Source organism: Nymphalis io, chromosome 28 (genome assembly GCF_905147045.1).
Source record: "Nymphalis io chromosome 28, ilAglIoxx1.1, whole genome shotgun sequence".
In the NCBI taxonomy this organism is placed as follows: domain Eukaryota; kingdom Metazoa; phylum Arthropoda; class Insecta; order Lepidoptera; family Nymphalidae; genus Nymphalis; species Nymphalis io.
Window position 1 is genome coordinate 7,787,009 of NC_065915.1, and position 24,842 is coordinate 7,811,850.

General features: G+C 37.1%; 2 protein-coding genes across 3 annotated transcripts in view; one reads left to right on the top strand and one right to left on the bottom strand.

Moving 5' to 3' along the window:
* Positions 1–6,291, top strand: part of LOC126778972 (uncharacterized) — a 38,148-nt gene extending 31,857 nt beyond the window's left edge. For both annotated transcript variants that reach the window (XM_050502711.1, XM_050502712.1), the window contains exons 9-16: positions 1,639–1,744; positions 2,012–2,093; positions 2,224–2,320; positions 2,429–2,851; positions 3,010–3,398; positions 3,620–3,701; positions 3,943–4,018; positions 4,136–6,291. In XM_050502711.1, the coding sequence (XP_050358668.1) occupies positions 1,639–1,744; positions 2,012–2,093; positions 2,224–2,320; positions 2,429–2,851; positions 3,010–3,398; positions 3,620–3,701; positions 3,943–4,018; positions 4,136–5,227 (2,347 nt within the window). In that variant the 3' untranslated portion in view covers positions 5,228–6,291. The remainder of the gene's footprint in view (positions 1–1,638; positions 1,745–2,011; positions 2,094–2,223; positions 2,321–2,428; positions 2,852–3,009; positions 3,399–3,619; positions 3,702–3,942; positions 4,019–4,135) is intronic.
* A 5,566-nt stretch (positions 6,292–11,857) lies between these two features.
* The window catches only part of LOC126778977 (uncharacterized), a 61,947-nt gene continuing 48,962 nt past the window's right edge, over positions 11,858–24,842 (bottom strand). The window contains exons 4-10 of the mRNA XM_050502721.1: positions 19,791–19,897; positions 18,086–18,234; positions 16,287–16,367; positions 14,799–14,948; positions 14,387–14,534; positions 13,827–13,965; positions 11,858–12,550 (exon numbers count right to left, since the gene is read on the bottom strand). Of these exons, the coding sequence (XP_050358678.1) occupies positions 12,348–12,550; positions 13,827–13,965; positions 14,387–14,534; positions 14,799–14,948; positions 16,287–16,367; positions 18,086–18,234; positions 19,791–19,897 (977 nt within the window). The 3' untranslated portion in view covers positions 11,858–12,347. The remainder of the gene's footprint in view (positions 12,551–13,826; positions 13,966–14,386; positions 14,535–14,798; positions 14,949–16,286; positions 16,368–18,085; positions 18,235–19,790; positions 19,898–24,842) is intronic.

Below are 24,842 nucleotides of genomic sequence, written 5' to 3' on the forward strand. Positions count from 1 at the left end.
TCGCCCGTCATTTTCTTCAGTTCTGCGAGCTGCTGGAGCTTGTAGTCGATGATCTCCAAACATTCCTTGTTTTCGATTTTCAGTTTATCAAAGTCAACTGCCCTCAAACTTTCGCTTAGTTCCGATTTCACTTTTATCTGACCTTTAAATTTTGAATATTGGGTGTTCAATGTGCTCGTTCTGAGTCTCAGCTTGCCAATATAACTGTCCGTCATCTTAACCCACTCCGTCATGTACCTGATCCATATTTCAGCTGGAATACGTTGAGCTATTTTGTCCCACCCCTCAACTATCACTTCCTTCTCGAACATTTCGCTCGCCTTTTTTATTTCCGTCTCCCTCAAGTGTATTTCCTCCAGTTGCGCTCTTAGTAACGCTTGCTGTTTTTGCGCTTTCTCTCTGAACTTCTCTAGGTTACTTATCACACTTTCAATTTCGGTCGAGACTAGTTCTGAGCGTTCCAAAACGTTGATCCTCGGACCGGAACCGAATATGACTGTTCCGCTGACTTTAGCTGATGAATCGACGCGCTTCGACGACACCTTGGACGGACTAGCCAGCATTCGAGATGGACTTATCAATGATTCCATTCCGAATTTAGAAGTTTGCGATTTGATGAAACTGCCAACGTTCAGCGATGAATTGCTCTGGATTTTCATCGCGTATTCCACTGCCTGCTGGATTCCATGCATCAGAGACGGTTCGAGTTTCATGATGGTCCTTTCAATGATTTCATTTTCCAGCGTCAACACTCTTATCTGATGTTTCAAATCGTTCACTTGCTTGATCAGTTCCGCGTCGTTTATCTCTTCGACGTAGTTCGCCAAATGGCAGTTCGATCTTGAATGCTGGCTTACACTGCTTCTGTGCCCTTGTGGTTGTAAATACGTCATTATTATAAAATTAAAAAGAATTTCTCGTAAAATATCTAAAATTTCCACGTCAAGTCTTCCTGACACTGGTTTTGACGTAATTTGTCTATGACGTTCTATAAAAGGAACATGACCTTTATGTACTGGGTTTTAAGGGTTATATTTGGTTATATGTTCTATTTTATTGACTATTGTAGTTTCACGTCAACAAGTGTGGTTACCACGGTGACCATATATTGGGTTTTTGTGTCAATACCATTTGGCGAGCTAAAAATAATGTGACCCCGTGACCTACGCTCTATTGCAATTTAATATCATTGATGGATTAATTTGAAATATTTTGCGGTCACAACAACACACATCAAACCATCACACACAGTAGATATAATCGAATCATTAAAATTGTATTTTTATTTTATTGAAATTAAAACAAGATACTTTTCAATAAAATACTAAGTGCGAATAAAACTATAATAAGGCGAATAAGCTTTAGATTCTTGATTTAGAAATATAATAAGCATCGAGCCGACTAAGCTATCATACATACACACAGTTCACTTCAAAGCCTCTTGTAATAATACCAGACCTCAATAACGGACCTCTATCCGAACCATGTTGCTCCAATGCAAGTTGTAAAATGTAATAGAATTTCGTCTAAAACAGGTTAATTTGATGTTTTCCTCCACGCCAAGTACGATTTTCTATGGTCGCCACTTACCACCAAGATAACTTCTCCTAATAAAATAATTTGCATGAACACTTACAGTCACGAGCGTAAGAAGATGTACTGGGAGCAGCTGGAGTTGAGATGCAGATCTCTGTATCGACCTCCGAGCGGACAGCCAGCTGTTGCAGCTGGAAGATCTGTACAGGTACATACATAATATATGTAAGCAAAATATCTTAATAAGCCTTCAATAACTAAGGGCTTCGATACTGACCACTTGGAATATTTTTCCCTTCCTTTTTAATTGGAGGGAAAAAAACTATTTAGCATTTCCTTTGGGAACTGCAACATTCGAATGTTATTTATTTCATGATAAATAATTTGAGGATATTATACTTAAATCGAAATCAATCAATCACAGGGAAAATCATGTTGACAAAAAAAGTTTTATATGTATTAACGATGGTTGCAGAACACCTGCAGCTGCTGCACGCAGTGTCACCCGACGCAGCCGGCCTGGGACTTCAGCCTGCAGCACAGGTTTTGGGCGCCAGGTGAGTGGGTTTATCCTTCGATATTGATTCATCAGAATATCTGTTTTAAGTGTTTTTTTTTTACTTATAGTAATTAATTGTCTGTCTGTTTTTAGTATTAAGTTCGTTTATTAAAGTCTATTTCGATCAGGTCGCGTGGGTAACCTGTACTCTCCCACTCCTGGCTCAGGAGCTGGTCGCAAGGCGTCTCCGTGGAGTTGGCTGCCCTGGACACGCACGCAGCAGACGTGAGACCACACTTACTAACTAACTGACTCTACACTCACTCCTTCGCAAGTTACTAGTCTGTATACGGTCAACACAATAACTGCAACTAGTGTGTGATACATTTCCAGGTCTCGCTGCAGGATGAGCGGCGTCCCGCAATCGGGCGACAGCGCGTACGGCTTCTGTGAGACCGAACAGACCCCGAATCCGGGGCAGTCCTACGACGAACGCACCTACCCGAACAATTTCGACCAATTCCAACGCACCCAGAATCCGGCAAACTTTACCCATAACCCCACGAATTTCCCCCAGAATTCCACGAACTTCCCTCAAACTTCCGCCAACTTTGTCCAAAGTTCTGCTAACTTCTCCCAAACCCCATCGAACTTCCAGGGCCAATTTCCCCAAGGATCCAACTTTGTTCAGGCGACGAGTTTCCCTCCAGGAGGCTTCCAGGAAGGCTTCGGAGAAGCGAGTGGGAGCTTCGACGCGCAAACCGGCGTGTGGGGCCCGCCGCCCCCCTACAGCCCGCAGGGGAGGACAGCCAGCAGGTATCGAATATGGTTTTTGACTCTACATCGAAAACTAAAGATTTAAATTCTACTGCATTGGCCGAAGTGTTGAATAATATATTACAATGACAAATAGTTTGGTTCAAATAAGCGTCAACCTAACCGAGCAGTTGTAATAAATGTCCCATAAATTTCAGACATCACCTCCACCACCAAGACCCCGCGGCGACCACGCTGCTGCACCACCACCACATCGAGCACAGGAACTCGATGCCGATCCTCGAGCACTCGATGCCGGGGCAGACGCACACGTGCTCCAGGAACTACCTACACGGCACCGTGCCCGCCGTCGAAATGAGCCGAGCCAACGAATTGGCTCGAATGAATCCAGACATGAGCCGGATGAATCCGGAAATGTCTCGACTCACCTCGGACATGGCCCGAATGAACCCGGAAATGAGTCCCATGTACCCTCGCGAGCCGGCGGAGCTGGCGCGGCTGCAGGAGCTGGAGCGCTTTCAGTCGCTGCGCGTCGCCTGCCGGGGGGTCCCGGGGGAGTGCCTGCACCACACATCGGCCAGCAAAGGTTCGCTATATCGACGTGCTTTAAAGAGTGTAATATACTTTGATATTTTAAATTTTGAATAGTGAGTCGAGTTGAGTCATCAATCTTTCTATCTTAATACCAGGAAGATTTATGACTTCATTGATGACGTAGTTCGAGTCCCACAAGCAGGCTATGTGCCCCTACTTTTGATTGTCCTGTGCAAACCTGGCAACAAGCAGCTTATCCGGCTTCGTTTTCAGTTTCAGATCAGAGTATCGATTCTTGTCCGAAGCAAGGGAAGGAGAACCTCGGGTTCCAAAATGACAAACATTCGCCGATGAGGTAAGATATCGTGTTCTGATACTGTACCATTGAGTACTCAGAGCTCGCTCTTAAGGTCGACATTGTGATGAAACTTCATCCGTATACCGTTTAGATCCCTATACCGTTCTCGGTTGGGGGAAATCTCGTTATGTGGGATTGTTACCCACTTCACTCTTGCGATGGCCGTCCTCGCAACGAATCGGAGAGTCGGTGATCGTTGTTTACATTGATGTATATCACAATGGTGCGTTATGCCCAGGGCCTCGTTGTCTGCGTGCGTGTCCCACCCCGCAGAGTCGGAAGTGTACTTCGCGGACGTGTCCAGCTGCTGTAACGTGAGTACCGACCTACGTTGATCAAATTAACTGTACTCACACCGCATAACAGAACAAATAATAAAATTAAATTTCCAAAAAATATATATAGTAAAATAGTGTAATACATGTGTGCAGGCGGACTGCTGCACCAACGCGCCGGTGTCGCTGGTGGGCACCATCGAGGCGCACCCCGAGTCCACGTCGGAGTCCGACTCGGGCTCGTTCACGCTGTCGCGCCAGCAGCGCCCGCAGCCGCAGGTCGGCTCCAAGCGCCGCCCGCGCACCGACAAGCTGCGCCAGGACTTCGGCGGCTCGCTCAGGCTCACCGAGCAGCAGATGGAGCACTTGAACACTTCTATGCGTATCGAGCGGGTTAACGACTCGAGAGTTAGTGAGCGGATGAGCGACTCGAGAGTTAGTGACCGGATAAACGACTCAAGAGTGAGTGACCGGATGAACGACTCAAGAGTGAGTGACCGGATGAACGATTCAAGAGTTAGTGAGCGGATGAACGACTCAAGAGTTAGTGAGCGGATGAACGATTCAAGGGTTAGCGAGAGATTGAACGAATCCAGAATCAGCGAGCGCATGGCAGACATCAGAATGAGTGACAGGATGATTGATTCTAGAGATCGTTTGAACGATTCCCGAATCGACCGAATGAATGAGTCGCGAGAGTCGAGAGAATCGAGGGACAGACTCAACGAGAGAGTCGACAGAATGACCGAAAGGGATCGACTGAACGATTCCGACCGGATGAATGACTTGAGAATAGACCGAGCGACCGAATCTAGAGATCGTCTGAACGAATCTCGAGGCATGAGCGAGAGGGAGCGGTTGAACGAGTCCCGGTTGGACCGGGAGCGGCCCGAGCGCGCGAGCGAGCGTCGCGGGCCGGGCCCCCCGCGGCCCCGCGCGAGCCCCCCGCGGCCCCGAGCGAGCCCCCCGCGGCCCCGCGCGAGCCCCAAGCCCCGGGACGCCGCCCCCGCGCTGTCGCCGCTGTCGCCCGCCACGGAGGAGTCGCTCATGTCGGACGACGACGAGCGCCGCCCGGAGACCGTGTACTCCAACGAGCCGGAGCCGGAGCGCCTGGCGCCGGACTCGCAGTACGAGCCGGTCCGGGACGGCAAGGACGAGCTCAAGCTGAACCACCACCGCTGCTACAGCGACACCAACACCATGGACTCCGGCTGGCAGAGCGGCTCGGAGAAGCAGGTCACGGACTGACCGGCGCCCCGGGTGACGGGCTGCGAGCTCGGTCTGGGTACACCGCTGGGACGACTTCCATTGTGATACATTTACCACGTTCGTCCTCACGAACAGATTTACATATACAGACACAAATTCTATAACTTACATTATATATGAAAGACGTCGCCTCTACAAATGTAAAAGATCGTATGTGATTATTAAGAAACAAATTTAACTTTATTGCAAGTTTGTTATTTTTATTTACGAATTTAATACGTAGCAAAAACTTTTCTCTTTAAACTTTTGAGTCACTCAAATCGATTGAATTACGGCCGTTAGTTACGTTATACGTTGGTCCCGGTATAGATAAGGTTGATGGGCAGCGGAATCAACGCTTACAGCCACAGGGCTGTTCTACGCTTTGCAATGTATTTGCATTTTCAATTGCATGATATACCTGCCCCATTTAAGCTAGCCAAGTGCGCAAACGATATCTGTCCGGTTAGTGTGCTTTCACAAGCGTATCGACACTACAGGAAAGTGTAAGTGTACGATCTAAGGCTTTACGTGTTATCCGAGGCACGGGATTATAACAAAATTTCCAGACAGTTGCTATGGAGAATTCCCATGATTATGTGCTCGCCAGTAGACTAACAAGACAGTCACTGTACGATATAACTTGTGTAAACAGGACAAGTCGCTTGTAAATTTCTATCATTCAATCACATCTGTACATAAACTCGATTTTCATTCATTTATAAATGAAACGTGTGCCAAATGACGAGTTTATAAAAATATTATGACCAAATTTATAATGAAGGAATATATTTATTCCATTTTTGAATTTTGTAATTTAAGATTCCATGAACAAAATCGAATTATAAATTTGAAATTGGAACGAATTATAGAACGAGATCATTCGATTGGATTCGTAATCGATCGAGTTTATAATCAATGAGTCATCGAAATAATACTCTTATTTGAATAAGATTTTATAATTTCGTAATTTCTCGCCTTTGAATATTTAAATTTTTCAATAACATTTTGTAAATACTAATCTCTATACACAGAGAATGATGCCAAGTTTCATTTTTGCCTTAAATACTATTAATTGCAAAAGATCGTATGTAGTCGTATAAAAGTAGATTCTACTGAGATTAATTAAATATTAAATTTGAGTTATTTTATTTCTCTAGTGGGTTACAAAATCAACTACATACATAAGGTTATATATATATATATATATATATATATATAATATACATATATTCTGTAAGGAAATTGACAAATATTTATTCAATGTTTTTATCATTTTCATTATTATTATATTGTGTAATATTTTACATACAACCTTTTTCATACAGTATCCACTTTTCACCATCAGGCCATTTACCATAAGGTGTTCCGTCTTCTTATTTTATAAAAATGAATAAAATTAAAAAATGAAGAATGTGAATATTTGTTATAAATGACCCAAATTATTATGTACCTGTTGGAGTCAGCAGTAACTTGGCACCAGCTCTGTGATGATCAAACATTTCTTGCCTTTACGTTTTCGGAATTTATCAACTATCTTCCAATAGAGCAATATATTTTGTAAATATTAATCCTTTTAAGTATTAATCGTTCATAAGTCCCTTTAGTGAAATCAGTTCGGATTAGTGTAATATAAACAGAATTATCAATTATTTTACTATAGCAGCCGCAAGCATAGTGGACAAATGAGTTTGCTTAATTTGTGTGAAACAGTGGATGAAACTGCAGTGGCAGTTTCATATTGTATGTATTTCAGTATGGCAGAATATTCTGGAACATTTCTCCATAACTTTGCCCAGCATGGGATCGCTCAACTACAATTGTCAATGAATTTCATGGTATATATTATTTTATTTAATCTGTATTATCTTTAGTGTTTACATTTTTGTATAATTATAATACTAAAGTTCCTGGATTTGGCGCACAAAATTAAATTAATAAAAGAAAGAATGGCATTCCTAACAGCTTTGTGATTAAATGGATGATGTAACTTTACTATATTAATAATATTATTAAATTCAAATTTATTTAGGAAAGCATTGCACTAGCTAATTAAATAAAGGTTAAATTAAAAATTAACATCGGCACGGAAAACCAAATACCTTGTCAGTAGAACCGGGTCTTTTTGAATTAATGAATGCAATTATTTATAATTTTCAACATACGAAAGAAATAGCCAGGTACCGATCGTTCCATCCCCAACGTGTGCTATTTTATATATATTTCAATCTCAATATATTATAGTTTTGTGATATTTCAGTTATAGCCACGCTTGGAGTATATATTTGGTTTAGTTTGTTGATTGGGTTCGAGGCTTAATATAAATTGTATAGATTCTTGCGCTTTTTTAAGGAAAAACAAATAAATCTTGAATAATAGACCCCCTAAAAATCCCTCTTAATAAATGTACCCCCTAAAAACCAACTAGACGTCTTGAATCCCCCTAAATTTGGAATGAAAACCCCCAAATTGGCATCAATGATGTCAACTGTTTATGTTTGATCACTGTCACGAATAACTGACAGACGTCAGGAAGGCATTCTGTCAGCGGACTTTGTTGTAAAAATTCTACCATTAAATTTATTTTAAAAATGAAAGTAAATATTTAAAATTAATTGGCATGATTAAATTTGAAAAGTTTGTTTATCGTTGTAAATTTAAATTGATATCTTTAGTTGTTGAATGTAATGTTAAATGAAGTAAAATTAGATTGAACGCATTTTCTTGGAAAATTATAAATGCTAAGAACTTTATAAAAGGCGGTTTGTATTATTGTATTATTTTACTAACTTATTTGCTATCGCCATCGGTTATTGTTACAAGTGGATCATATATGGCCGTTACATTTTAAGCCAGTTCCACACAAACGATTAAGCAGAAATTTCGCACGCACTAGTGCTAAGAATACAATCTATAGTTATTGGTATTTTAAAAACTTTATTTAAATTACTATTTCATTTTGTGTCAAGTGATGTTGTAGTTTATGGGTTTATTACATAGATAATTAAAATAAATTTCAAAATCCACAAAGAAGTAAATGTACCACTAATCCACCAAAAACGTGTGAAAAATTGCAATTATATCAGGTGAGGAATTGTTTAAAATTCATTTACAAGATTTGATCCACACATACTAACTGCGTAATTTGATGGAGACAATGTTGCAAGCCGGTGTTTTACTTATGTTGTCTTTGGTCGCGACCCACTGTTTGAGAATTTCTTTTTTAATAAATCACAAACAATTCAGGAAACAGATTTACTATGCCAATAATTATGCAAGTACATTTTTTTCTGACTATTAATTATTAAACTTTACTGTTTAATTAATTTATCTTTATTAAATTATGTAATTGTATATTTTTTGTAATTACTCGTAAGATATTTAGATATTTTAAATAATAGGTATGTAATGGATATAAAATCATAATCAATACCTTATATTGGTTATTTTTAATAACTAAACTAATTAAAAACTCAATGTTTATTTGTCGCATATTGCATTATCACCCACCAATTATAGTTCAGATTAAATCCAAGTTACTCAATCTGTGCAGCCTATTCCAACCACAGGAGGAAAGATAAACAATCAATTTTGACCTCGAAGTGACGCCTATCATTGTCGAGATCAAAATCTTGAATAATCTATGATACTCACTGTGGATTCGCGAAGTTTTAATCGGAAATTTGGAAGTTTTTTTTTTTTACTATTAATAGGCCAGCGTTTGACCGTTGACTTGCCTGATGTTAAGCATCGACACGGTCTAAGATGTAGCACGCTTGCCTATAAGAAACCTGTTTACTCTGGATTTGAAGACACCAACATATAACTAGTTAAGTGTAATAGTTTTGTATTTTAAATATTAATCATGAACTGTTTGTGGTATTCATCAAACTTTTAGCAAATCGCTTGGAATATGTAAATCAAAGGGTTGTCTATCTTTACTCCTTCGATTGGAATAGGGTAATATAATTAATATAGCACAAAGATTGACTTTTATAAATCTATCTGTCAAAGTTTGACGGTTCTATTTGACAGTTTATTTTTTTTTAATGATTATGGTAAGATGTCCATGAAATACTGATCCTATTCACGTCTGTCCAGTTTTATACTTAGGAATTGAGATTAAACGTTTAAACAATTTTGTAATGTGATTCTTTTCTCCGTATTTGTAATTTTCCGTGTTAGTTTCTCATATTGTTAGATTTATCTATAATGGTTCTATTAAAAGACTGAAATCTTCTAAACTTTTTTTATTATTCATCCTCTTCTAACATTAACGTGTCTCACTCCGAAGCGGTTAGATTAAAAATTAAATTATTTTTGGCTGTGCCCAGGGGCCCAAATCAAAATATTTTGATTTTAAAAAATACCACCGTTAAATTAAAGTCAATAAAAGTACATAATAAAGTATATAAAGTTTATTAAAGTCTAACTGCCGTACTGAGACAATAATGGCTACTTAATGCACTCTTTAGTAAAGACAGGTCAAGTGTAGTTATGAGCGGAGCATTGCAAGGGATTCCTTATTTTCGCATAATGTTTTTTTCCTAATATACATTAGCGTATCTATTTTAGCACATTATGTCTATTAGCCTAATAGTATTTAGTCATAAAAATCAATAGGAAGAACGGATAGGGTAAGGTGCGGTATATATATAATAAATTTATAAAAGTTACCTTTTCTCTAAGTGCATTTGGTTCATGATTGTGATTCTGCATATGTTTTGATAATATTTCATGTTGTTTTAGGAGTTAATTATCATGTTATGCCTATAAAAATATGTTTTGGTATTGTGTAAATAAATTTATGCCTTAGAATGTTATGCTTAAACATTAATATGGTAAAAAAATTATGCGTAAGTAGCTTCTTCCTGCCCTTAGCTCGCTACGTGGGTTCGGCACAACATTTGTTTTCCTTCACACTTCTCTCTGTCATTCGTCATCTCAATACCCCTTTCATACACATGTCCTTTCCTACGCAATCCATCCACAAGTTACTCAATGATGCTAGGAGTTAATTGCATCAAGACTTATGTCATTACTCATAATATGTGATTTTACATAGAAAAACAAAGGTCATAAATTATGTCACAGATATCTACTAAGTACCACCTTATATATATGAGTTTATTTAATAAGCACTAAAAGTAACCAACATCACTAATAATACTGAATTAGCACTAAATAGTAAGCACTTGTTACAACAAACAATTAATCAATATAAAAACATGAAACAGATATTATGTATTAATTTACAATCCCCCGCCTCCTATATCTATCAACATTTATACTCATCACCCTTTTAGTAACTTGCTTTTCAACCCTTCTCATCACATGTAAATATGCGTAAGTAACGTTATGCGTAAATATAAATAGGATACACAAAAGTATGCCTTGTTCTATTATGTCTTAAAATTTTATGCAACTGCATAGGGAACTCCATCGTAATCGTTAAACATCGGAGTGCGTAAATAAAACGTTTTTACACATTATATAAACACCATCTTAACACGTTGCTCACATAGCTCTACTTAATAATTTTCTTCTGAATTGTCTATTACTGTTGGCTTTACACGTTTTGATAGCGCCGCTGATTGAAGGGCCGAGTATTGAGAATTATAAATCCAAAATATCTTAATGGTCTGAATCAACAAAATGTAGTTTTGCAAAAATGGCTTTTCATAGGAAAATAAATTTAAATAATAAATTTTATTTATAAAAATAAAATAATTTAATGTAAAAGAAACTTCAAGTGGGGTTTATGTTTTTATTAATCTTAAAATGTAATTCTATTAAAATAGTTATTATCCACAAACGTAATAGTTATTGAAGCACCACGGAGTTAAAATTAACGCTCAGTATTATATTGTCATATTCTTATTTTGTTCGTTGTTCCTTATTTAGAATATTTTATTTAAGTAAAATATAAAATACATAATTTGATATAAATTAATAATAAAACAGTTTAATATCATTCCAATATTATTGTTCTTACTATGAAACATAAAATAAACGTCAATGTAAAAAAAAAATGATGTTTATTTTAATACTTTTGCCTTTTAAAAAGAAAAATGATATTGACAGGCATTAAATAAGTTGTACACAATCTCTTTCAAGTTATTTGACATCACAAAATTTTTATTTTGTTAACGTTATTCAATCCACAAATGAGCGAGATGGGACATCCCTGAAATTCGTTTAGCTTAGAACTTATGCACAATATATTCAATATAACATTGTTATTTACTTTTGTGAAAAAGAGATAGAAAGATTATTCTAAGCATATGAAATAACTATTGTTAAAACGTGATGATTATATATTTCTTATATATCCTTGCAAATGAGAGTGGTTGAAGTAAGCATATTTATTTGTGTGTACAGATTAAATAACATCGGTTTGAAATAAACTTATTGTTACTGGTTGGTATGTGATAGAAATAATGACAAATAAATTTAATTACGAAGCTGTGGAATATTCTGTAAAAAAATACTTATTTTTATTGGTAATAGTTGCTTGAATTACATTTAAAAAATTAAAAATACGTTTTTTTATTATTTTTTTTGCAAGATTTATTAATCTAACTATTGTACGAATTACTTAGTTTGCAAAAACTAATAAAAATGGTAGAATTTATTCACACTATTTTTCTTTATTATTATAAACATATTATTAAAGACTAGTGGACTTAAATGCGTTAGCATTATAATACTAAGTTAAAAAGGCACTTACTTTAGATTAATTAAAATCACTTTACTTAAAAACTAAATTTCGTCTCGAAAATTTTTGACACATTACATATAAAAAAAAGTACAAAATATGAATACTCGTTTCCAAAAAATTATATAATTTCAATCAATAGATAAACGGCTTTACCTATAAATATAGCTTAGTGGGTTATAAGTTAAACAATATTGTTCATTTTCTTTCCAATGTTAAATCAATTCAAATGTCAAATCAATAATAACAGATAGAGATAAATCATTGTTTTAATACCCGCTAAGCAACTTTTATAAGTAAGGCCGTGATACAAAGAGTATAAACTAAGAAAAATAGCGAAAATATCTATGGTTAACCCGAAAATACCTTTCCGACCCTCTCTGATTCCTGGACCGCACAGTACTACTTGTAGAGATTAATTATTAGACTAATAATTAGCAATAAACAGCTGTATGTCTGCATGTTTGTGCCGCTGTGAATTAATTCTTCTGTGTATACTAGTTTGGTGTCCTGTGTTTGCTCGGACACGGTCGCTGGTGAACCTTCTCTGTCGCCGAGGAGTTGGTTACCAACTTTCAAATTCTTCAATAACGTCAGAACATCCTCTGCAAAACAGAAAAAAGTGTTTCTTTAAGTTTCAAGATATATCACGCACAAATATATACAGAATGACTGAATTAAGATATCAATTTCGAACAAAATTTTGTTTAAAAAATCTTTTTTTATAAAATAGGAAGTTTCTCGAGCGTATGGACCACCTGATGGAAAGTAGTCACCAACGTCCACAGGCATTGGCATTGCAAGAAATGTTAACCATCGCTTACATCACCAATGCACCACCAACCTTGGGAACTAAGATGTTATGTCCCTTGTGCCTGTAATTACACTGGCTCACTCACCCTTCAAACCGGAACACAACAATACCAAGTACTGCTGTTTTGCGGTAGAATATCTGATGAGTGGGTGGTACCTACCCAGACGAGCTTGCACAAAGCACTACCACTACTACTGTAGTCTTTATAAAATATGTTATGGAAGTTGGTATATATAACAAAATAAAATATTCCAACATTCAAAATACATACAACTATAAAAGTGACTTTACGATATACATTCTGAGTTTCCGCTCATTGGTAAGGTTTTAATTAAAAACAAAAGAGATTTCTAAAGGTGTTCACACTAGTAAAACTTCCAAACCAAATTCCATTATCTATTTAAGATTAATAGAATTCGACACCGATCACCATAATATTGTTGACATGTATGTGTTTCATGGATAAGAGAGAGTTGGTTCCTCCTGACTGGCCTAAACCAGTCTGGGTACGGGCCTCGGGATTTGCCCTCTTTACCCGGGCTAATCCTCACCGACAGGTTAGCCTGTCGTGTCTTTAAATTTTTGGCCCGATGGGCCAGGGTCTTGATGACCCAGTGGCTATTAGTTCTCTCTCTCTCAACATCGTTAACTCACCGCGAGATGGCGCTGCACCACAACAACTTATATAGCGTTCAATGTGAAAAATTATATACAGTTGAATACAAAGATTTTAGGGCTGGTAATTTTTATTGTACCAGATTATATTTAATATATAGTGGTGGTAGGGATATTTGCGAGCTCATCTGCGTAGGTAACATCCGTTGTTGTTATGTTCCGGTTTGAGGTGTTAGTTAGCCAGTGAAACTGCAGACACAATAGACATAACATCTTAGTTCCCATGGTTGGTGGCGCATTGACGATGTAGAAAATGGCTAATATTTCTTACAGCCCCAGTGTCTATGGGTGGTGATTAACCGACTGCCTATCTATTAAAAAAACCTAAAATTTATACACACATAGATGTATAATACTATTAAATTATATATGTAATATTTATATTGAGGTACCTTCTTCTCGATTCCCATCGGCCCAGTCCACTCGTATGATGGTGGTGAGCGATACTTCGTACACTTTGTTGGCGTCCGCACTCGTCGCCACCGCGCGCCGACGACGCCCGAACGCTGTCGCGCCGCTCGCGCACTGCACCTACACACATACCACATGTACCGACAGGAATACATACAGACCTGTATAAATACCGAGGTTGTATAAAATAATCTGATAGGACGGTAAATCCGACACGACTGAAAGAGGTTCAGGCACCGGACCAACGGCTTTACGTGCTTTACGAGGCGCGGGAATATACTCAGTTCCGATCTCTAGACTCCGGGTGGCTACTGAGAATTTTCGATAGAAAAAACCCAATACTTTTTATCGGCCCGACCTCGGGTTTGAACCCTCGGGATCCTATATCTAGTTACTAAAGCAACGAAGCAGCACCTGTGTTTGCACACTTGTGCACTATAAAATTTTCTGTTTAGCTGGCTAGTCTCCCTTGAGACTTTTCATACAAAATATACAGGGTTTATTTGATGGTAAAATAAATGGTACTGTAGTAGCTACTTACTCCTTGACATTTATCGAGACAGACGGTGACGGTGCCCTTGAACTGCACGTACGTGGTGTCTGGGAACTTGAACGCTCTGAACTTAGCCGTCAAGTTCTTTCCGTCGGTGGTGAGGAAGTTGTCGAATAAATACGGATCCACGGAACAGCTGGAATTTAAAACATAACATTTTTTAATTTTAACTTATTATGATAGAATTTGATAGAATTTGTCTATCAGGTTTGCGAAATGGGCACCTGATCGAAGGGGGTTGTTCAATAATCGGCCCTTAGCAAAGAACCGTAAAAAGGCGTGCGAGTGAGGAGTTTTCTGCCCACATTAATCAAGCAGTAATAAGTTTATCAAATTGGATAATTAAAAGAGTTGATACACCAGATTGCATTTATAATTATGTTTTCAATAATTTGCTAACCCATTAAATATGATAGTTTCCTGTTGTTTCCCGGTGTCTGTCACGTGCATGTAGTTCACGAGGAGGCCGTACACGGGCATCGACCTGTTATCCAGGAATATCTCCATGGACAGCGGAGTTCCAGGACTAACAGAAATTTCACCAGATACTCTGAAAATATACAAATAATTGTGAAATATGTACTCATAATGATTTAGAAAGATTAGATATGCGATTTGACCAGGAATATAAACCTAGAATTTCTAGACTATTTACTGATTATTTTGTTATCCGTTTAAAAGTGTTAACTTGACTTAAAAGGCAGGGTAACCCTGGGGCCGTGCACGCGTGAGGTCTCCACCTCGCGTGTTCTATTTCAGACGGCACTGAACAGGGCGACAGCCGGGATTATCATTAATCAACTGCTCTCTCTTTTTTATTTTTTTTATTTTTTTATAGAATAGGAAGGTGGACGAGCATATGGGCCTTCAAACCGGAACACAACAATATCAAGTATTGCTGTTTTGCGGTAGAATATCTGATGAGTGGGTGGTACCTACCCAGACGAGCTTGCACAAAGCCCTACCACCAGTAATATAGTAAGATAGGAGCAGTTGATTAAATCATCACTTTTCTTAAGTGAAATTGTAATTACACAACCGAAGTGGTTATCTGACGTCCGAGGGAAAATTGATCTGGTTCATGGAAAGACCTTTATATGTTACAAATATAACACAACGATAACGTCAAGCGATCAGTGCTAAAGGTGGAATAAGACGGTTTCTATTTTAATCTTTTACTCAAAGTGACACATTCAAACAAAAATATTAAACAAAAATGACAAATGGAATTATTAAACCGAACCAACAATGTTGAATATAACATTCGACATGAAAATAAATATTCACTTGAGTGAACGTACTTCAGAGTGAACGTTATTTACGTCTTTTCACAATAATGATTTCACATCCGGGCAGGGATCATTAAGGTCATGAATGTTTTATGTTTAGGTATCATTTCGTTCCTGTCGGTGAAATTGTAACAAACATATCCACTAACCAGATACAGTGGGACAGCGTTATGTAATCGATTTCAAAACATTAACATCGTAACGCTCTGTGCGAGCCCGTCTGGGTGGGTACCACCATCTCATCATAATCAACAATACTGAGTATTGTTGTGTTCAGTGTAACTATAGGCATAAGGGACATAATGTCTTAGTTCCCAAGGATAGTAATGGCAATCCATGGTGATGTTAAGATTATTATTTCTCACGACATCAATATATATTGGCGGTGGTGGCCCAGCTTCCAGAGACCTACCACTAAGTGCCTGTCACGATCAAGTGACTGACAATCGTTACTCTAATTGGCTCAATTTTGTATCGCTTCGCTTTTTAAATTTACATTTAAATGTGATATAATGCATTGTTTCACATAAAACTTTGCTTTTATTTATTAGAGCCAAGAGAAGCTCGGTCGTCCATTTACTTAGAGTTATAATACTAACTGCTTTCCATTCTGTTTGACTACTGCTCCCAGAATTGGTTCAGGGGCGCGACTCTCCATATACCGCGTGATGTTTAGAACACTGAAAAAAAAATGTTTGTATATATAGCAAAAATATATAAAAAAAATTATATCGTGTCAATAATGAATACTTTAAAGCTTCAAAAACGAGTGTTGGAATTTGGAACATACCGATTACAGGACTTAGGGATCCGATTAGTCCAAATTATTCTGATTGGAAAAATACTTTACAAAATCAAAATATTCTTTATTCAAGGCTTTTAAGCCGAGATGGCCTAGTGGTTAGAACGCGTGAATCTTAACCGACGATCGTGGGTTCGAACCCGGGCAAGCACCACTGAATTATCATGTGCTTAATTTGTGATTATAATTCATCTCGTGCTTGACGGTGAAGGAAAACATCGTGAGGAAACCTGCATGTGGCATAATTTCAATGAAATTAGACATGTGTATTCCACCAACCCGCATTGGAGCAGCGTGGTGGAATATGCTCCTAACCTTCTCCTTAAAAGGGAGAGGAGGCCTTAGCTCAGCAGTGGGACATTCACAGGCTGTTACTGTTAGTGTAAGGCTTTTATAGTCATATAACAAGATTTAGTTGAATGTAAGGCGTTTAGAAATTCAGCATTTACTCTTATGTAATAACTCATATATAGAGTTATTACATAAGATTAAATTATCATATATATATATATATATATAATAGCCGAGATGGCCCAATGGTAAGAACGCATGAATCTTAACCGATGATCGTGGGTTCACACCCGGGCAAGCACCACTGAATTTTCGTGTGCTTAATTTGTGATTAATTTGTGACATCTCGTGTTATACGGTAAAGGAAAACATCGTGAGGAAACTTGCATGTGTCTAATTTCATTGAAATTGTGTATTCCACCAAGTCACATTGGAGCAGCGTGGTGGAATAAGCTCCATACCTTCTCCTCAAAAAGGGACAGGAGGCCTTAGCCCAGCAGTGGGACATTCACAGGCAGTTACTGTACTGTTATATGAATAATTTTAACGTAACCATTAAGTTTTGTTGTTTATCAGGATAATGTATTTACTTGTATGTTAAGAAATAAATAACTGTTACGAGCTATTACAATTAGTAATATTAATGGTGGTAGATATTTGACAATCAATAAGAAAGTGTAATGCTTAATGTTGAATAAAGTTTTTGATTTCATTTTATTTGATATTGACTTCCCTGAAATGTCCGTACATTCAAAACTTAAATTATATACTAATAAAATTCTCCATAACTAAATCTTCTGGTATAAGTTTTATGTAAATTGATTTAGCAGTTTTTTTTCTTTGAGGCATTACATAATAATTGTCTACTCATTAGTAGAGATTACGTATAAAGCTGATATCGTTGTTGAACAATGTTATAACGTGCTTTGTAAAAATTAAATATATTTACCGACATTATTGTAATGTTTTGTTTAGGAATATAGTAACAGTTTACAATATGTCAAAATATAATATTTATCTTTATATATTATTTAAAATACATATACTTATTATTCATTTTATAAGATCACACAATTCTTATTATTATTATTGCAAAAGATAACGATATAATTTTGATTAATGACCTTTTTTTTACAATGTGTTGTTAACAATAATACATTACTCTAAGTTAGTATGTCTAAGAAAATATATAGGTAACCCGGCCTAGTATCCCAAAACCTTCTAGTTGCAGCTTTTCCAGTGCAATTCATCTTATTTGAAGAATAACTAATTAAGTTTATTTTAGAATCTAGGTTTGTATCTCACTCCGGTTCGTTGAAATCCAGTGGGAAGGGCTCAACAGCCCGGCGAACGATCGCTCGCTTGTTGCCGGCCACTATACACCGCACGGGCACCATCTCCCGACCCCCTGATGAGTCTTCTATCACGATCGTGTGGTAATACGTGCGGGTTAGCTGTAAATGATACATGTTGTATATTGTTACATTCGTCATATTTTATTTTATATTTCACCGCTGGTTTAACTTCGCCTTAAATTTCATTATCGGATCATATTCATTCGAGTATTTTGTTTCTATTATTAGACAAATTTCATTGACAACATTGAAATTCGTCTATATCTTACAAAATTTACTTAAGTAAAATTGTCGCGAGTATATAAACAAGGTATATAAAATAACGCGCAGTACAGTAAGCCGGAACAAAAAACTAGGAAGTCGATACGAACGGATTCGCAGACAAAAACTCGTATCCCAGCTGACTTTATTAAGTATGTGAACTCTGGACGAGTCCGTTTTTGTTATCGAGTTAATGCCAGAACAGGAAGTAAAGGAAAATGAGGGAGAAAATTTGTTTTGTATACTCGTGTTTATAATGAAACAAACTGATGCAACAGATAGTATTTTAAAAAAAAGTTACATCAGAATTTCCTAAAGAGGGCGCTACTGGTATCTAAACGTTCAGAAACTTACATTTTGATGTCTATCTAAGATCTATACTAAGTTATCGAAATAAACTAATACTAGAATATATTACAAAGTTATAACGTCTAACTTATTCATAAATTTCTAATGCTCTATAGTACACAAGCCTTATGTAAGAAGGTCAGCTGTCACATCACTTCTAACGTGTGCAATTTACAAACATTTATTTTCGATAACATCTCTTATATACTGATAGCGTACATCTTTATATTTTGTTCTAGTATTGCACAGATTTATTATTTATTTGAAAGGCACATCTACGGCACTTATATTAAGTACTTGTAAATTAAAAACAATTTAGTAACATACATCCGATATATGTAATATTTACAGATTACATACTGCTTTAATGCACTTTCATTATCATATAACAATGAAATAACACTATAATAAAATATCTCATAGGTTTTTAACATATGAAATATAATATTATATATAACAAGGAGTACGAGAGAGTCTGATTGAATAGTCATCATATTCACGTTTTGTTCCCGGTGGTACCTTTTTTATTATTTATCTCGCAATTTTGTAAATAAGGTATGCTTGGTGGTAGAGCTTTGGGATTCGGCTGGGTCAGAAATATTAGTATTGTTGTATTTCTATCTATAAAACGAGTTCCGTGTCTATAACCCTATATTTTTTTTAAATATAAAATAGACAAGCGGACGAGCAAATGGGCCACCTGATGATAAGTAGTCACCGCCGCCCATAGACATTGGCGCTTTAAGAAATATTAACCGTAGCTTACATCGTCAATGCGCCACCAACCTTGAGAACTAAGATGTTATGTCCCTTGTGCCTGTACTTACACTGACTCACTCACCCTTCAAACCCTAGAACACAACAATATTAACGCAACATTATTAAATTGTTGTTTGTCACTAGAATATATATTGAGCTGATGGTACCTACCAAGACGGGTTTGCACAAAACACCACCACAAAGAAAATAATTAAATTTATTTTTAGTTTGGTTGCAATGTTTAAACAATCATGTACTTATTATTATATCCAAAGCAGATAACTTACTGTCACAGTGTTCAGGACCCTGGTAACGGCGCATTTCTGGTAGTCGAGAAGATCAAACACGAACGTGAGGGCGTTGCCTTCGTACGTTGGCTCGCAGGGCGCGTATTCTGTGGCAATACAAAGATTATTATTATAACATTATGTATTAAAAGACTGAGATGACACCGTGAATTAAATATATGCGTTTAAACTCAGATCAAATCAAAATATATATTTTTCAACTAAGCTTTTGAATATGACGAGCCGGTTGGCGTGGTTGGTGGATGCTTGCCTTTCACGCCGAAGGTTGTGGGTTCGATTCCCACCTGAGCGTGAGCATGTCTGTTTGTCCTGAGTCTGGGTGTAATTATCTATATAAGTATGTATTAACAAAAGAAAAATACTATATGTAGTATATCAGTTGTCTGTTTTCCATAGTACAAGCTCTGTACAAGCTTAATTTGGGATCAGATGGCCGTGTGTGAAAAATGTCCCAAGATATTATTATTATTAAAAAATAATAATTTTAAAGGATTACATTAAATAAATCTACTACCGGTTGCAAATGGAGATTCTACCAAGAACAACCGGTAAGAAATACAGTAGTTAACTCTTCCATTATTCCAAATACAAATTTATGGCAATCAAATAAGATAAAATTATAAGAGAGGGTCTCTTTATTTCCCATTTAGACCGGACAACCGCAATGCTGTGTATACTGTTGCAGTGTGCTTGTTTGTTTTACATCAGAAAAGTCAAAGGTCACACGGTAGCATATATGAGATAAAAAGGGTAATGGATTATTGTAATAGAACTAGACCATTATTTGGTATTTAATGAAAAAATGTACGAGTATGTACAATGTGCTAATCAGGTACAGATCAGGGTTTTAACTTCGCATTAAGGTAACATGCGCATGCGATCCCGAGGCGCTCCTTTGGTAAGACGAAAAGAGTACCGTTGGTTTTTTAAGTAGGTATTCCAATGTTCGGGCCCACTCGGCGCCTTGGACACTGGTGAACCTCACATACCACCAACTGTGTTTTTCCAGTGTAAAAAAGGGTTTCAACTCCACTGTGTTTTATGAGTTTGAAAGTAGTTGTATTTCATTTTTAATTATACATTACAGTAATCCAGCATCCTCTATAATCCGACATGTACTGGTGTGGAGCAGTACATACGAAGCACATTCATTGCATCAAATCTTCGTTAATGTGTGATTAAACATGTTGATACTAGTTCACGGTCGTAGCTATTATATATAGGAGTACACAAGGAGTCGGTGGTGGTAGTCTACAGTTCAGCAAATTCGATCATCCGTCACCGCCTTGCGAAATGTCTGGTGATGGTTAAAACTCTACTACACGTGTATCCATCAATCCGCATTGGAGCAGCGTTGTGGAATAAGTTTTAGTCCTAGTTAGCCCAGCAGTGGGATGGATAAACAGGCTGCTTTGTTTACTAAAATAAATATACTTTTTTGTTTATTATAATATAAGTTTTATAAAGTCGAACACTTACGTTATTTTCTTCTAGATAATATAAAAATTGTTAAGACATTTGTTTCTTTCCCACGGACACGATTATAACACTCTGCCAGACTATTTACTGAGAAATAGAGCTGTATGACTTCTTTACTTGATAAAACCGCATTGTCTCTGTACATCACGCGAAAACTACTAAACAAAATCTAAGCAACTCTCAAGCCCTGTTAAAATTGGGGTCCTCTTATCTAACACTTCATTTCACAGTAATCGCTCTGCGTGATTGCTCCGCCCCCGTGGGTCGTAGCGTGATATTATATAATCTGTAACTTTCTTAATTAATGGGCTATCAAACGCAGAAAGTTTTTTCAAATCGGAAACACATTAGCGCGTTCAAACGAATCGGTCAGCTTTATATACAAGAAGAAAAAAATCACGCTTGTCAAGTAAATAGTCTTTATTCAAAGCGGGTGAAACTGCAAAGCGCATTTTTTTATACATTGAAATATATATTATATACTAAAACCTTGTCCGAAACACGTTACGTCATCTGGTTATTATTGATTTAGTAGTTTGTTCAGTTTATAAGTATAGATAGATAGACAGATATAAAAAGGAATTGTTTGAATACTTTGTGATTTAGACCCTGACACAGCTGCTCATAGTCCTGCCACAAATATTTGCAAATGGCGTCCTAAAAACCAAGTTAAATACGAAGAGATCCGAATGCACAATGCGTATTGTACATCAGATATCAATAGAATTGCCATATCGATAGAAATCATCTATCCGCTTCTGTATCTGCTAAACAAAGATCATTTCAGATAAGTTCCGCCTACTTAGGACATTTATTTTAGGAGTTATGTGTTGATCGACACTTGAATAGCCGTAACATAACGCGTGTATCACACATTCAGGTAATTTATTTGATGTTGCAATGGCTCAGTGGTCGGTGGGTCGTGAGCTCGCGATTCTGTATATTTGTTTATTATTCTGTATATATAAGGTTTTCTTTAAAATGTTAATAGATTAAGTAAATTATATACATTAAAACGGGAAGGTAATAATGATAACAATATATCAATAATCGAATGTATATTTATATCTTAATAATTTTTCAATTCACAACCGTTCTTTTCCGTTGTCATGGCCACATCATCTCATCCGTTATTTTTGTTGTCATAGCAACATTTTTGTACAAAAACGAATGACGTTCCGAAATGAGCCGATCGGGTATTAAGTTCTGTTGTCACTCGAATGGGACGCCGGTAATGGTTACAGGCGGGCTTGGTGGACAGTGCCGGCTTTAACTGTCATGGCATGGCTTGGCTTGGCTTGGCTTGGCTAGCTTGGCTTGGCTGGGCTGGACTGGGCTGGACTGGGCTCGGCTCGGCTCGGCTGGGCTCGGCTGGGCTCGGCTGGGCTCGGCTGGGCTCGGCTGGGCTCGGCTGGGCTCGGCTGGGCTCGGCTGGGCTCGGCTGGGCTCGGCTGGGCTCGGCTGGGCTCGGCTGGGCTCGGCTAGGCTCGGCTCGGCTCGGCTCGCATGTGGCATGTGGCGTGGCGATATTTAGCGTGGCATTAGCGTGGCGTTACAACATGTATGTACATATGTATATGTTTATTAAAAAGTTATGTGGACAGGCAAATGATCCACCAGAGTGGTGGTCACCATCGACATAGACATGATGCTGTAAGGTAATTAACCATTTACAGCGTCCAACCTTGGGAACTAAAACGTCTCTTATGCCTGTATTTACACTGGCTCACTTACTGATTTTGAACAAATTTTACCTTAATATACACCTAACTACAAACTATGTATAATTAAATTACATTAATATTCAAATCGCCATTTTTCACGAATCCATAGTGAATATCATAGACTAATCGAGATATTGACCAATCATATCGCGTCAATTCAAGGTCAAAGTTGTTTATTTGTCTATACTCCTCTTGTGATTGGAATAGGTCATAGGTTATATACAATGATAATATATTATATATTATTTGAGATAAAGCTTAGCATAAATAATTCACTCACGAAGCACCCCCCACTTTATGTTAGTATTCATTAATATAAGTAGCGCTCGGGCTTTCAAGTTGTATCATTATTTATAATAATTTTAGGTGAGTGTAAAAAATATAGTATGTTAACAACTACACTTCAAACCTTCGTAGCGAACACCGCCTGAACTATAATAGATACACAAAAACTTTGTATTGCCACTTTGAAGTTCGAAAAGCGGCGCCATTCTGTAAGAACTCACTACATTTTTCAAATGCTAACAACCGACTTGAAATGTTAAAATTATAATAATTATTATGATTAATGTCATATTTTGACATTTCACGACGGTCTTTGAATTTGTTTTTAAAGAATAGCTCGGTATTTTTTCAGAAATATTACAATATACATATATAAAAGCATGAAAAAATACGTGGCTCGTGTTGTACGGCACATTAGCATAGTATATGTGAATAGATTTAAAGAAGTTGTTAAAAATATCTACAGAGAAAACCTTATTTTTATTGTCCGAACTAGGGACGTGTAGCGAGTGTAGTTATCGCTTAGCGCTGATTGTTTTATAATATCACTATGTTTATAAAGAAACTTCACGCAATAAAACTTTAATTGAGTCTGCGACAAGTCTGGCCGGTAATCTATATATGTGTAGGATGGAATGTTGGTATATATGTTTGAGATTAACATATTTCGACACAGTTTGACCGACAACGAAAGTTATATATATATATATGTGTGAAACACGCCGAGATGGCCTAGTGGTTAGAACGCGTGAATCTTAACCGATGATCGTGGGTTCAAACCCAGGCAAGCACCACTGAATATTCATGTGCTTAATTTGTGTTTATTGTTTATTATTGTTCTTCACAATGTTTTCCTTCACCGTCAAGCACGAGATGAATTGTAAACACAAATTAAGCACATGAAAATTTAGTGGTTCTTGCCCGGGTTTAAACCCACGATCATCGGTTAAGATTCACGCGTAACCACTATATTAATATAGATCTAAGTATCTGTTATGAGAAAATATATTGAATGATTTTAAGAAATTATAAAAGTACTGCTGTGGGAAAATGTAAAAAAAGACAATAGTTTTCATTTATGGTTAAAGACACGCATGACGTTAGCGCAATGCCATAACAGATTTAATAATAAAAACATATATATATAAAATATATATATATAGGTAGCGGATTAACGAGCCATTAAAATGGCAATCCCTTTGAATCTGCGATCATAATTGGATCATAATATCGTCGTCCAATATGTTGATTTTATTAAATCAATCAGTGAGCACGTCCGGCGCTGGCGCTGTCCTGAGAGCAAGAGACCAAGAGACCAAGGGGGTCGCTAGACAAAACGATCACACGCGCTACTGACATACTCCTTTATATTTTGTATTTCCATTACTCGGCTACGTAATAAAATAGGCACCCGTCTTATTCTTTTCACAACTTGACGTCTGACAACCGACCAGTAACCCATAAGATGTCAATCACGTTGTGTGGTGTTGCTATTCTAATAAAATAAGTGACGTCGTATACCCGCTTAAATTTATTATCTCTG